This window comes from Bos taurus, chromosome 19 (assembly GCF_002263795.3).
Source record: "Bos taurus isolate L1 Dominette 01449 registration number 42190680 breed Hereford chromosome 19, ARS-UCD2.0, whole genome shotgun sequence".
Classification (NCBI taxonomy): Eukaryota; Metazoa; Chordata; class Mammalia; order Artiodactyla; family Bovidae; genus Bos; species Bos taurus.
Genome location: NC_037346.1, coordinates 14,868,614 through 14,884,076, shown reverse-complemented (window position 1 = coordinate 14,884,076; position 15,463 = coordinate 14,868,614). Strand labels below are relative to the sequence as shown.

General features: G+C 39.4%; 1 protein-coding gene and 1 non-coding gene across 7 annotated transcripts in view; one reads left to right on the top strand and one right to left on the bottom strand.

The window, feature by feature from the left end:
- Positions 1 to 1,430: 1,430 nt before the first annotated feature.
- The window catches only part of SLFN12 (schlafen family member 12), a 44,582-nt gene continuing 30,549 nt past the window's right edge, over positions 1,431 to 15,463 (bottom strand). For 2 of the 6 annotated variants that reach the window (XM_005220049.5, XM_059878424.1), the window contains 4 exons: positions 10,038 to 13,509; positions 9,065 to 9,322; positions 4,219 to 6,070; positions 1,431 to 2,827 (listed from right to left, as the gene is read on the bottom strand). In XM_005220049.5, the coding sequence (XP_005220106.1) occupies positions 12,929 to 13,509 (581 nt within the window). In that variant the 3' untranslated portion in view covers positions 1,431 to 2,827; positions 4,219 to 6,070; positions 9,065 to 9,322; positions 10,038 to 12,928. The remainder of the gene's footprint in view (positions 2,828 to 4,218; positions 6,071 to 9,064; positions 9,323 to 10,037; positions 13,510 to 15,463) is intronic. The other 4 variants (XM_059878422.1, XM_059878421.1, XM_059878420.1 and 1 more) reach the window with 4 other exon arrangements.
- LOC112442826 (U1 spliceosomal RNA) lies at positions 9,057 to 9,218 on the top strand. The gene has a single exon (XR_003031116.2). It is a non-coding gene; the product is annotated as a U1 spliceosomal RNA (small nuclear RNA).

Here is a 15,463-nt window from a genome sequence, read left to right as displayed (position 1 = left end):
CTCCCTTGGAGTGATCTCAAACGTGACCTCCCTTAGAGGGATCTCAGACGTGACCTCCCTTGGAGTGATCTCAAACGTGACCTCCCTTCCCAAGTTTGGAGCAGATGTTACTGTCCAACCTGATGTGTTCATCCAGCCCCTCAAATGCCTTGTTGCTCTGGACCGTACCCTTTACTTCCTCACTTCTTTCAGGAGCTTTGTCTGCTGTGCTTATTAAAAGGTCAACCCCTTGCAGGAGTGATTCTTTTTAAAAAAGACCTGGCATAGTTCTGCCACATGGGTCTCCTCATGTTCCAAATACAGTGCACTCTAATCTCTAAAGTGCCATCCACACCCTAAGCCCAGGAAGCCCCCAGTGAGTCACAAGTGATGTTAGGTGGAGAATGTTCTCTGACCTCCTGCACTGCTCTTTGCTTTTGGATATCATCGCAAACCACTCTGGCACACTCTATTCCTGAACGTAAGGGTAAGGAGTGGGGAGGCCCCTGCAATCCAAGTGGCGAGTCAGAAAGTGGACCAAGAAAATCCGGAAAAAATTCCTGGGCAATTTTTGTCCTTTCAGTGATGTTTTTTCCTTCTCATGGTAGTCTCTGTTGTCAATGTGGAAATTCTTAGCTTCATCAATCATGACATGTTGCATCTTTTCAAATGTACTTTTTCATGAAGGTTTTCTGAGTTATTTCCTGGCAGATGTTTTGTGTGTGTGCTTAGTCATTCAATCATGTCCAACTCTCTGAAGCCCCATGGACTGTAAACTGCTAGACTCCTCTGTTCATGGAATTTCACAAGCAAGAATACTGAGCAGGTTGCCATCTCCTTCTCCAGGGGATCTTCCCCACCCAGGGATCGAACCCCATCTCTTGCCTCTCCTGCATTGGCAGGTGGAACATGCTATTAAAAATGCAAGAAGAGCTCTTCCTGCCATCTTTCAGTGCTGCCATAATGGTGTACGTGATGCTCTCAAGAGGATCAACAATGGCAAAAGGAGAGAGGTAAATGACAGGTTCCAATCAGGCCATGTTCCAAAAATCATCATCAGGTTGCTAACGATGATGATGAAGCGCAGTTACATTGACAAATTTGAAATCATTGATAATCACAGGGCTGGTAAAATTGTGAACCTCACAGGCAGGCGAAATAAGTGGATCAGCCCCAGATTTGATGTGCAATTCAAAAGCTAGAAAAGTTACAGAATAACCTGCTCCCATCCTGTCAATTTGGCTTCATTGTTCTGACGATCTCAGCTGACATCATGGACCATGAAAATACAAGATGAAAACACACAGGAGGGAAAATCTTTGGATTCTTTTTCTAGGGATGTACTACGTGTGTGCAAATAAAATGCCTTAATGGTTAAAAAAAAATAATAATAGGAAGATACAAATGCAGGTCTTCCTAATGAAATAAAGAAAGGAGATGATTTTTTAAAATTCTTTAAAAATCAAAGTATAGTTTATTTACAGTATTTTCTTAGTTATACATGTTCAACATAGTAATTCAATTTTTTTACAAATTATGTTCCATTTGGTATTACAAAATAACGCCTATATTTCTCTGTGTTGTATAATATATACTTGTTGCTTATTTATTTCATACACAGTAGTTTGAACCTCTTAATCCCATGCCCCTTCCCCTCTTTATCCCCACTAGTAACCACTACTTTGTTCTCTGCATCTGTTTTGTTATACACTTGTTTGCTTTATTTCTTAGATTCTACATATATTTGACGAATCCCTTGGACATCAAGGAGATCAAACCAGTCAATCCTAAAGGAAATCAACCCTGAATATTCATTGGAAGGACTGTAGCTGAAGTTCCAATACTCTGACCACCTGATGCGAAGAGCCAACCCATTGGAGAAGACCCTGATGCTGGGAAAGACTGAAGGCAGGAGGAGAAGGGGATGACAGAAGATGAGATGGTTGGATGGCATCACCGACTCAGTGGTCACAAGTTTGAGCAAACTCCAGAAGATTGTGAAGGACAGGGGAAACCTGGCGTGCCGCCGTCCATTCATGTTGGTGCAGATGGCAGAATTTCCTTCTTCTTGTATGGCTGGGTAGTGTTCCATTGTGTATACGTGGACCACATCTTCTTCATTCATTCATCTATTGATGGACATGTAGGTTGTTTCCTTATCTTGGCTGTTACAAATAATGCTGCTATGAACATCGGGATGCATGTCTTTTTGAATTAGTGTTTTTGTTTTCTTTGGATGTAAATCCAGGAGTGGAACTGCTGAGTCATACAGCAATATATATATACAGTTTTTTTGAGACGCTGCCATACCGTTTTCCACAACGGCTGCACTAGTTTACATTCCCGCCAACAACGCACAAGTATTCCCTTTTCTCCACGTCCTTGTCAAAATTTGTTATCTGTACTATACTTTTGATGATAGCTATTCTGACAGGTGTGAGGTGATATCTCACTGTGGTTTTAATTTACATTTCTATAATGATTCTGTAATGATTAGTGGGGCTTCCCAGGTGGCACTAGTGGTAAAGAATCCACCTGTCAATGCAGGAGACGTAAGAGATGCAGGTTTGATCCCTGGGTTGGGAAGATCCCCTGGAGTAGGGCATGGCAACCCACTCCAGTATTCTTGCCTGGAGAATTCCATGGACAGAGGAGCCTGGTGGGCTACAGTCCACAGGGTCACAAAGAGTCAGACACGACTGAAGTGGCTGAGCACACATGCAGTGATTAGTGATGCTGAGTATCTTTTCACATGCCAAATAGCCATTTCTATGTCTTCTTTGGAAAAATGTATATTCAGGTCTTCTGCCCTGGAATTAATGTTTACATCTCTTTGGTCTCCTTAAACCTGGAAGAAAGAGAGAAAAGCATAGAGTTCATCTGGATACTTTTTAGGTACCTATGACATATCAAGATGTACAGCAAGCAATTGGACACAATAAAAATATTTTGAGCTCAGATAAAAATTATAGCTTTTCCCCATTAAAATGTAATCCAATGAGTGTATTGGTTATCTACTAAAATTTAAGTTTTATTCTGAGATATTGCTATTAATGCACAAAAGTGATATGCGGTAATGAGTAGCATGTGGCAAACCAACATTTCCACTGAGAAGAGTTAGAAAAGGCCATTATCGTACATAAAACATCTGTCTGAAGGCAATTTAAAGCTGAGGAAACCAGCTTTGCTTTGCTTTAGACAAATTGCTGCTGCTGCTGCTGCTAAGTCGCTTCAGTCGTGTCCGACTCTGTGCGACCCCACTGACGGCAGCCCACCAGGCTCCCCTGACTCTGGGATTCTCCAGGCAAGAGTACTGGAGTGGGGAGCAATTGCCTTCTCCGTTAGACAAATTAGAGATTTGCAAATACAAATCAGAGATTAAAAATACTGTCAAAACTTTCCTTGAGTAGCTAAGTCTCTAACTGGATTAAGATAATCATATGTTACTCTGTCGGCCTTGCAAAGGACAGCATGAATCTTCTTGAGAGGAAGAGAGTATCACCTAGATCCTCTATACCTTTTTTCATACCATGTCTAGGATTTAACTGAAAATTACCTGGCATGCCAAAATACAGGACTGTATGGCGAAGACCAAGAAGGAAAAAACCATACAACAGAAACAGACCAAAGTTAATCCAAACAATGGAATTACCAGACAAGGATTGAAAAGAGCTATTATTTATGTTCTTAAGAAAGAGAGGAAAAAAGGGAGAAAAAAAATCGTCAAAGAATTGATAGACTCCAGTAGGAATTCTAGAATTGAATTGAAATTAGACATTAACAGATAGGTATAACAGGAAATTAGACACAGCAAAAGAGAAAACTAGTGAACTGGAAGGCTGATAGTAACCCACTCCAGTGTTCTTGCCTGGAGAATCCCAGGGACAGGGGAGCCTGGTGGGCTGCTGTCTATGGGGTCGCACAGAGTCGGACACGACTAAAGTGACTTAGCACCAGACTTTAAATATAATCATGTCCCAGCATTTGGTTTTGAAGAAGTGCTCTAATGTCATCTCATTTACATTTTGTTCCAAAATTAATTCATAATCCAAAAAAGCAAGGCCTTTTAAATTCATTCCCTTAATTACTATTCCAGTCTGAGTCTGAGGAAGTAGTAAACCATAAGATATCAAATTGCAAGAGAACGTGGAAAACCAGATGCGTAGAGTTGAGCAGTGCGCACCAGGTTTTTCAGAAGTGTTTTCACTCTTGAGGGCCGGTGCGGTTTCTCAGACTCACCCAGATCTGGCTTTGTCACTTTACATATTTAGAAGCTGAGGCGTACGGGGGATAGAGCTGACTCACTGCAAGTCACAGCTGTGGCAGCTTGGAAACGGTGCTGCTGCTTAAAAAGTGGAATGTAAAGATGAACCATTTCTTCTTTTGAGTAAGGGTTTGCTGCAAACAGAAATATACCCAGTTGTTACTAAAACAAAAAATACCGTGTTCGAATGAGGATTTTTTTCCTCCCTGGATTGTATCATTTCAAAGTAAATAAATGAGGGTATTTGCCGTTGGCCCAAGTGATAATTATAACACTCAGCATTGGTGGAGTAATTAAGAGAAAAAGAGATGTGTATCTGTCACGTGGAAATATTGGCTCATCTGGAAATACAGTAGTAGTTAGCTGTGAAACAGACATGAAATATACTCGTTAATGTTGTTCCCCATAATGCAGTAACACAGCTCACTTAGATCTTAAACAATTTAAGGTTTATATACATACGTGTCACTTTGTATATACATACGTGTCACATTGTGGGTTAGCTGTAAAATCAGAAGAAAGAAAACAAAAATTAAAAGAATAGATATTGGTGAGGCTTTTCAAGAGCCAAGTCTCTTAATTATAACCATTTACTGTTGCTTTAGCTTTACTGCAGTGATTTTCAAAGGTTAATTATTCAAGATTTTTTTGTACTTACTGTAATAACTTGATATTTTAAAATCATCTTGTTTATATAAAACTTTTTATATACCACTACTATAAATGGAAAGTCATTTTACATAAGCAGATAAAATAAATGTAATGAAAATAAGACATCGCAATTAAAAGTAAGTATTAGTAATAAAAAAAGGCTGATAAAAATCAATATTTAGATTTAAGCATACATAGAGAAAAAGTTGTTTATAAAATTTTTCTGGAGAAGGAAATGGCAACCCACTCCAGTGTTCTTGCCTGGAGAATCCTAGGGACGGGGGCACCTGGTGGGCTGCTGTCTCTGGGGTTGCACAGAGTCGGACACGACTGAACCTACTTAGCAGCAGCAGTAGCAGAGAAAAAGAGTGAAAATTCAGATTAAAAAATAGTCATATGGTACACAACAAAAACGTCAAATGTTTACACAACATGGAGAGATATGAGAAAGTATAAGAGCAATATTTTCTTTAAGAGATAACTTTTGAAAAATTCCAAAGCTGACAAGACAGAAAAAGCTGTACACTTGACATTCTGTGAATCCCAAGCAGGATGAATAGAAACAAAAATATACATAGGCACAGCATATCAAACTGTTAAACATCAAAGACAAAAAAAAAATCTTAAGATGAATAAAAAAGGGCACATTACTTTCACAATAGTAACAGAAAATATTCTGTTGACTTAAAAAATTTTTCATTTTATGTTGGACCATGGTTGATTCACAATTTTGTGTTAGTTTCAGATATACAGCAAAATGATTCAGTTATACATGTATCTTCTTTTTATTCTGTTGACTTTTTAGATAGAATTGGCATATAACATTATATTAGTGGCTGGTATACAAGACAGTGATCAGATATTTCTGTATATTGCAAAGTGATCACCCCTGGACAGTAAGTCTAGTTGACATCCATCACCATATATTATTACAACATTTTTTTCCTTGTGAAAACTTTTAAGATTTATTCTCTTAACAACCTTCAAATATGCAATAGACTATTACCATAGTTGGGCTTCTCTGGTAGCTCAGCTGGTAAAGAATCCACCTGCAATGCAGGACACCCCGGTTCGATTCCTGAGTTGGGAAGATCCAGGTATTTGAAGGAGAAGGGATAGGCTACCCACTTCAGTATTCTTGGATTTCCCTGGTGACTCAACCGGTAAAGAATCCACCTGCAATGTGGGAAACCTGGGTTCAGTCCCTGGGTTGGGAAGATCCCCTGGAGAAGGGAACAGCTACCCACTCCAGTATTCTGACGTGGAGAATTCCATGAACTGCATAGTCCGTGGGGTCACAAAGAGTTGGACAGAACTGAGCGATTTTCACTTTCATTACCATAGTCACCATGCTGTACATAACATCCCATGATTTATTCATTTTACAGTTGGAATTTTGTGCTTTTTAACTTACTTTATCCATTTTGCAACCCCATCCCCACCCCTATTCCTTGAATTCATGAGCTTGGGAGCTTTTTTGGTTGGTTGGTTTTTGTCTTCATATTCCACATATAAGTGAGATCACATAATATTTGTTTTTCTTTGTCTTGTTTCACTTAACATTATGCCCTAAAAATCCACCCCTATTGTCAAAAATGGCAAAATTTCCTTCTCTTTCTATGATTGAATAATGTTTCATTGTGTGTGTTTAATGGCTATACAGAATATAGGAACATAAGTTTCTTCCATATCTTGGCTATTGTAAATAATGCTGCAATAAACATAGGGGTACATGCATCTTGCAGTTAGTACTTTTTATTTTCCTGTGAATAAACACCCAGAAGTGAACCTGTGGGATCATATGGTCATTCTACTTTTAATTTTTTTTAAGAACTTCCACACTACTTTCCATAGTGGTTGCACAAATTTATATTCCCAACAGTGCACAAGGGTTGCTTTTCCTTCAATCCTCACTAAGACTTGCTATTTCTTGTCTTTTTGATGATAGCCATTCTAACAAGTGGAGAAGGCAATGGCACCCCACTCCAGTGTTCTTGCCTGGAGAATCCCAGGGACGGGGGCGCCTGGTGGGCTGCCGTCTATGGGGTTGCACAGAGTCGGACACGACTGAAGCGACTTAGCAGCATTCTAACAAGTATGAGATGATATCTCATTGTGGTTTTGATTTTCATTTCCCTAATGATTAGTGATGTTAAAGCACTTTTTCATGTACCTTTTATTATTTGTATGTCTTCTTCAGAAAAATGTCTATTCAGATTCTGTGCCATTTTAAAATTAGATTGTTTTATTTTGTTGTTATTGAGTTGAATGAATTCTTTATATACTTTGGATGTTAACCCCTTATGAGACACATGATTTGCAAATATATTCTCCTATTTGGTATGTTGCCTTTTAATTTTATTGATGATTTGATTTGTTTTATACAAGGTTTTAAGTTTGATGTGATCTTGCTTATTTATTTTTGCTTTTGTTATCTGTGTTTTGTTGTCAATTCAAAAAAACAAAATAACTAAGACAGATGCTAAGCAGCTTACCACCTATGTTTTCTTCTAGGAGTTTTATGATTTCAGATCTATCATTAAAGCTTTTAATCCATTTTGAGTTAATTTTGTATGTAAGATATGGATTAATGGAACAGGATAGAAATCCAAGACATAAACCCAAGCACTTGTCAGTTAATCTATGATAAAGGAGGTAAGAATATACAATGGGGGAAAGATAATCTCTTCAATAAGTGGTGCTGGGAAAACTGGACAGCTCCACTTATTAATAAAAGAATGAAATCAGAACATTCTCTATCACCGTTTACAAAAGAATGTCAAAATGTATTAAAGACTTAAATACAAGACTGGAAACCATAAAACTCCTAGAAGGAAACACAGGCAGAATACTCTTTGACACAAGTTGTGGCAATATATATGTTTTTGGATCTATCTCCTAAAGCAAAGAAAATAAAAGCAAAAGTAAGTAAATGGAACGTAGTGAAACTTAAAAGCTTTTGCATAGTAAAGAAAACCATTGACAAAATGAAAAGACAATCTACTGAATAGGAGAAAATATTTCCAAATTATATGACTGATATGGGGTTACAATCCAAAATATTAAGATAGCTCATACAACAACATCAAAAAGCAAGCAACATGATTTAAAAATGTGCAGAAGACCTGAATAGACATTTTTCAGAAAAAAAAAAAAAAAAACAGATGGCCAACAGGCACATGGAAAGAGGTTCAAACACTGTTAATCATCAGAGAAACACAATTTAAAACCACAATGAGATATCACCGTATACTGCCAGAGTGGCTACCATTAAAAAGAACACAAATAAAAAATGTTGGCGAGCATGTGAAAAACAGTAAGGAGCTTTCTCAAAAGACTAAAAAGAGAACTCCCACATCACTAAAAAGAGAAGCCACTCCTGGGTATATATCCAAAAAATGAAAAACTAATTTGAAAAGACATATGAATCCCAATGTTCATAGCAGCATTATTTACAACTGCCAAAATATAGAAGCAACCTAAGTGTCCATCAACAATGAATGGATAAAGAAGTTGTGCTATATATACACAATGGAATGCTGCTGCTGCTGCTGCTAAGTCGCTTCAGTCGTGTCCGACTCTGTGCGACCCCATAGATGGCAGCCCACCAGGCTCCGCCGTCCCTGGGATTCTCCAGGCAAGAACACTGGAGTGGGTTGCCATTTCCTTCTCCAATGCATGAAAGTGAAAAGTGAAAGTGAAGTCACTCAGTTGTGTCCAACTCTTAGCGACCCCATGGACTGCAGCCCACCAGGCTCCTCCATCCATGGGATTTTCCAGGCAAGAGTGCTGGAGTAGGGTGCCATTGCCTTCTCCGAGAAATGGAATACTACTCAGCCACAAAAAATGAAACCTGCCTTTTGCAACAACATGGATAAAATAAGTCAGACAGAAAGACAAATACTGTATGATATCACTTATATGTAGAATCTAAAATATAAAGCAAACTAATGAAAATTAGTAACAAAAAAGGAACAGACCCACAGATACAGTGGGGAGAAGGAAGTGGGGGAAGGGAAGAATAGAGTGGGGGATTAAGAGGCACAGACTACTATGTATAAAATAAATAGGTTCCAGGGATTATATTGTACAACACAAGGAATACAGCCAATATTTTACAAAAACTATAAACGAGGTATAACCTTTAAAAATTGTGAATCATATACTTACCAGCAGGGGAGATACCATGAGCATGAAGGTGGTTTTCCCAGGGCAAGGCTCATCCATTGCACTCCAGGTGTGCTGACCCCTGCCATTTCCCCAAACGTGGGGAACTCGGCTGCATAATTTGTAGTAGGGAGGAACTGCGTTCATGCTTCCTCCTGGTAGGTTTTGAAAAACAAACGTCTGGGGATTTCCCAGTGGTTCAGCGATTAAGAATCTGTGCTTCCACTGCAGGGGGCACAGATTCAATCCTCGGTTCTGGAACTAAGACCCCATATGCCATGTGGTACAGCCGAAAAACAAAACAAAACAAAAAAACACTGTGAATCACTGTGTTGTATAGTAAAACTTATATAATATTGTAAATCAACTATTTACATATATACATAAACATTTTAAAAAGGAAGTAATTATTGATAGGTTTGTATTTAGTACCATTTTGCCATTTCCTGCTGTTTTGTGGCTCGTCTGTTTCTTTTTTCTTCTCTCACTCACTTGCTTTGTGATTTGATGACTTTCTGTAGTAGTATGCTTAGATTCTTATCCCTTTATCTTTTGGAGTGGAAATGGCAATCCACTCCAGTATTCTTGCCTGGAGAATTCCATGGACAGGGGAGCCTGGCAGGCTACAGTCCATGGGGTTGCAAAGAGTTAGACATGACTGAGCGGCTGTTATTTATACTTTCATATGTTTTCCTATTACAGATCTCCCTCGACTTGTGATGGTTTTTTGTCCCAATAAACCCATCATAAGTTGAAAATATTTTAAGTCAAATCTGCATGTAATACAACTAACTTACTGAACATCATAGCTCAGTCTAGCCTACCTTAAATCAGCTCAGAACAGTTACACTGGCTTACAGTTAGGCAAACTCATTTAACACAAAGCTTATTTTTAAATTAAAATGTTGAATATATCATTTAATTTATTGATCACTGTACTGAAAGTGAAAAACAAAATGGTTGTATGGATAGTTACCATCAAAGCAGACAGCTGAAAGCACAGCAGGCCTGAAGAATGTTTGAAACATTGAAGTAAAATTAATCGCGGGATGATATTGATGCTACAGTGATAATTCTCTCTCGATAAGGCTTGAGGATAGCAGGAGGCACTGGGGCATCTACACCAGCTGATGGTTTAGTAGGCACAATATTCTTTAGGAAGACTTCAAGCTCTGATTGTACAGCTTGTTTTGCCTGCAACATTCTCTTGTGTGTAGAATAAGACAGTTCAAAAACCAGTTTTCAAACAATGCGAATATCATCCAGGCTTCCCTGTTATGGCAACAATAAATGGGAAGTATATGCTTTTTTGAGCAGGCTCTGGGAGTTGGTGATGGACAGGGAAGCCTGGTGTGCCACAGTCCATGGGGTGGCAAAGAGTCGGACACGACTGAGCGACTGAACTGAATTGAACTGAACCTATATGCTTTCTCGTATTCCTGTGTGCTCTAGGGTTTTCCAAGTGGTAGATTAAGAAAGGCTTCAACTTGAACCTTACAACATCTGTGTCCCAAAGCAGCATTATATAGTCTTTGGAAGCCTTGAATCCATTGTCTTGGACTTTTGATGAATGTACGTATGCTCTGGCATATGTTTTCAGAACAAGTTGATTTCATCAACATTACATACATGTTCTGGCAAATACTTCTCATCCACAATTATTCTACGCAGCTCTTCCTTAAACACTTCGGCACTTCCTTAAACACTTTGGTATCAGCAACCTGCTGCCTCACCACCAATGTTCACATTATGAAAATAACAACGCCACTTGAAACACCGGATATTAACTCACTATAAACATTCGCATATGTGTAAGATCGTCAGCATACTCTTTAAGTGTATGGAAAAAAACTTGCCTCAGTAGACTATGTGGTATGCGCTTCTGTATCTGATCTTCCATTCTAGTGTCGAGAAATTTTCCCATATCATCGATTAGCCCAGGTAATTTCTTCGCGAAGACAGTGGATTTAACCAATGCTGACAATTTCACTGTATCACCGATTCACTTATCCTTTAAGATGGTCGAGATCATCAATTGCAAAAGTCCGAACTCACACGTAATGGCCATTACTGAATTGCCACTTTGATGCAGGGAAATCGAGTTTCATCTCAAGAGTAATTGCTTTCCTCTTCTTCACATCAGAAGCAGGAAGCAACACAATACCCTATAGAGCGCTGGTTATTTACCCTTGTGACTACATGGCTGACTGGGAGTTGTGGCTCACTGCCAGTGCCCGGTATCATACAAAAATATTGTATCACATACGGCTAGCTCAGGAAAAAATCAAAATTCAAAATTCGAAGTATAGTTTCTACTGAATGCGAATTGCTCCCGTACCATCGTAAAGTCAAGAAATCCTAAGTCGAACCATTTTAAGACAGAGACATCTGTACTAATTAGCACCCTTTCATTTCAGCTTAAGTCCCTGTCACCAGCAGTCTAGCGGTGATGAACTTCTTTACATTTTGTTTGTCTGGAAGACTCTCCATATCATCTTCAATTCTGCATGCTAAAGCGACTATTCTGCTGAGTTCTTAAGGATGCCAGCTGAGCAATTAGAAAAGTCATAACTTCTCCAAGTGAACAGTATAAAAGTAGTCCAAGAAGATTCAGAGAATTTTGTGGGGAGGGGGAAAAATTTTGGATTCTTCGTTTCCTTATAAAGACTGTAAACATCATCAATTATAATCTTTTCTAAGTTATAAAGGTTTTTTGGGTACGTCTTGGAAATTTCCATTGTTGTTGTTAAAAGTATTGAAAGTTTCCATAACTTAAAAGTGGAAGAAAACTTATCCATGAACTATGCACAGAGTAATTAACAAATTAATTTTCCTAATAACTTTTAAAGGGGCTTCCCAGAGGGCTCAGTGGTAAAGAATCTGCCTGCCAAGCAGGAGATGCAGGTTTCATCCCTGGGTTGGGAAGATCCCCTGGAGAAGGAAATGGCAACCCACTCCAGTATTCTTGCCTGGGAAATCCCACAGACAGAGGAGCCTGGTGGGCTACAGTTCATGGGGTTGCAAAAGTATCGGGCACAATTTAGAGACTAAACAACAACAAAAAGTCTTGAGTAACACCTATGAAAACCATTTAGAAAGAAATAAATTGAAAATTAAATTAGACTTTCCAAGATCCTATCAAGTTGTTTTCCTTGTAAAGCTTTTTAGAGGTATATTTTCACATTATTTGAGAACAACATTGACGACATAATGAAAAACATCTTTGTAGCCTGGTCTACTTTTAATGATTCAGATGAGCCTTGCGCAAGATTTTTTTGGGCTCCAAAATCACTGCAGATGGTGACTGTAGCCATGAGATTAAAAGATGCTTGCTCCTTGGAAGAAAAGCTACGACAAACCAAGACAGCATATTAAAAAGCTTTGCCGACAAAGGTCCATCCAGTCAAAGCTATGGTTTTTCCAGTAGTCATGTATGGATGTGAGAATTGGACCATAAAGAAAGCTGAGCGCTGAAGAATTGATGCTTTTGAACTGTGGTGCTGGAGAAGACTCTTGAGAGTCCCTTGGACTGGAAGGAGATCCAACCAGTCCATCCTAAAGGAGATTAGTCCCGAATATTCATTGGAAGGACTGGTGCTGAAGCTAAATTCTTTGGCCGCCTGATGCAAAGAGCTGACTCATGAGAAAAGAACCTGTTGCTGGGAAAGATTGAAGGCAGGACGAGAAGGGGACGACAGAGGATGAGATGATTGAATGGCATCACCAACTCGATAGACATGAGTTTGAGCAAGCTCTGAGAGATAGTAAAGGACAGGGAAGCCAGCGTGCTGCAGTCTGTGGGGTTGCAAAGAGTCGGACACAACTGAGCAACTGAACTGAACTGGACGATATTTAAACAACCTTTTGTCATTCCTCAGAAAGTAATCCATGCTGATTGCTCAAGAGGTGTTGAAAAATCTCAGAATCAAATTTATCACTTAAAGTTCCAAGACTCTTCAAGACTATGAAAAGGGCCTTCTTTAAATCGTTCATTGTTTGACTGGTTATGAGGGTGTAGGACTTAGGGTAGGTGGCAGATAAGCTTGAATCATGAAGAAGTCTCGCACTGCCTTCAGTTAATGTAGAAGATTCTTCACTGCAGTAGATCTTTGTCATGACACACACTTTCCCAGTGTAGCCACCAATTTTTACCAGTTTCTTCTTTAAAGTTAAGGCAGTTTGTATAGAATAGCCTTTTAGTTCCTCATTCAGTTCCCTGAGGAAGGTGTATAAGACTGGTGGACGGTCCTGGGAAATTAGCAGTGCATCACAGATGACGCTCTGGTTCTCTTGCAAGTCCAGATCCAAAGACCAACTCTTAGAAAAGATCAATGTACCTTGATGAACAGAGCCCATCTCTTTACATATCAACTGTGCAACTCCTTCATGTTGTGAGAACAGTCTCTTGTAGAGGATTTCTGGGATATATGTCACCTTTTCTGATGGCACTAGGTAGGAAAATAATTATAATAAATTTTTAAATACTGGAAGCTTCCAATTCCAACCATGACAAAGTAGCTTGTACCAGACCAACCCCTCCCACCAAACACAACTATGAAAGTTGTATAAAATATAAAAACAGAAATTTAAAGAACTAGAGAGCAACCAACACAAGCAGGACTTAAAGGGTCACAATATTTGATGGAAACACAGGAAGTAGCACCACATTCATCCCAGCTTTTTGCCTGAGGATATTTTCCATATCATGTCATGGGTAAATACAGCCCAAGCATAAATCTCCAGTTTTATTAGGCTGAGGAAAAAGAGACTGGCATTTGGGGCTACCAGAGGAACTATAATTCGAAAGGGAAAATCTAAGATAAAACTGCAGAAAAGCAGCCAAACTCTACATTCACATTTCCTTCAACTCACTTGGCAGATACAGGGTGAGAAAACCCAGAAGAAATTGTTACTGGGAGGTTAAAAAGAGCTGAACCTGAGTTTTATCAACCTCATGGTGGTGGGGTGACTTAGACCGGAATTTGAGTCCCTGAAAAGCGGAAGGCCCGTGGTAAACACCTCAGACTTTGAGTTGAGACTCAAGAAGAGCCATGACCTAGTAATGGTAAGGGCAAAATTTAAAGATATTCTTTCTAGAAAAGCATAAAACAAATCTTAAAAAATCAAGGTTATCACTGGTACTCTATCTACCTGCAGAAAGAAATATAATCCCCTTTGGAGGAATGTAGCATCTTCCAAAGCCTCTGTAGTTTTTTTCTTTTATTTTAATTGGAGGATAATTGCTTTACAACGTCGTGTTGGTTTCCGCCATACAGCAACATGAGTCAGCCATAGTATACACATGTCCCCTCCCTCTTGAACCTCCCTGCACCTCCACCCCATCCCTCCCCTCTGGGTTGTCACAGAGCACTGGGCTGAGCTCCCGGGGTTATACAACAACTTCCTACTTGCTGTCTGTTGTACATACGGTAATATATATGTTTCAGTGCTGGTCTCTCAATTTGTCCCACCCTCTCTTTCCCCTACTGTGTCTAGGAAAATGCCACATACTACAGGCCAACTAAGCCCATGCGCCACAACTACTGAGCCCACGCACGCTGGAGCCCCTGCTGCAACTGAGCCTGTGCGCCACAACCACAGAAGCCCTTGTGCCCTAGCGCCTGCGCTCCACAGCCAGAGAAGCCACTGCAGTGAGAAGGCCCTGCGCTGCAACTAGAGAGCAGCCCCTGCTCACAGCAACTAGAGAAAGCCCATGTGTAGCAACGGAGACCCAGCACAGCCATAAATAAACAAATAAAAATGAAAGAAAAATAAAAGAGCAATCGGGTGATAAAAGCCATCTATCAGCTTTTCCCTAAGGAGAGGAAGAATCGGGACACACATCTAGTGCCTCAACTTTTCTGGCTACAACTTGAGTCACTGGCTTCCACCCTCCCTTAATCAGGGCACTGGTGGGACTTGGCTTACAAACACTAGGAACAAAGTGTTAGCGGCTTAAATGAGCACAACGCTTTGAGAGGCACCCAGAATGTCTGGCTGAACTACTTAGTGAATTCATCTCCTATTTGATGTCCGTCTGTGAAAACGGCTGCTTTATATAATGTGCAGAAACCAACACAGTCAAGAAAAGAGAAGAAATGGGATTATGCTCAAAATTAAAGAACAAAACTCATCTCCAGAAACCTTTTCCTAATGAAGTGGAGCCAAGTGATTTACCCAACAGGGAATTCAAAATAATGACCTTAATGATATTTTCTTAGGTCAGGAAAGCAATGTTATGAACAAATTATTTAAAATAAATTTTAACAAGGTGGTGTGAAATCAATATATAAAATCAGTTGCATTTCTACACACTAGCGACAAATAAGAAAAAAATGTAACTTTTAAAGTAAAACATTGAGAATTCCCTGGTGGTACAGTGGTTAGGACTCTGTACCTCCA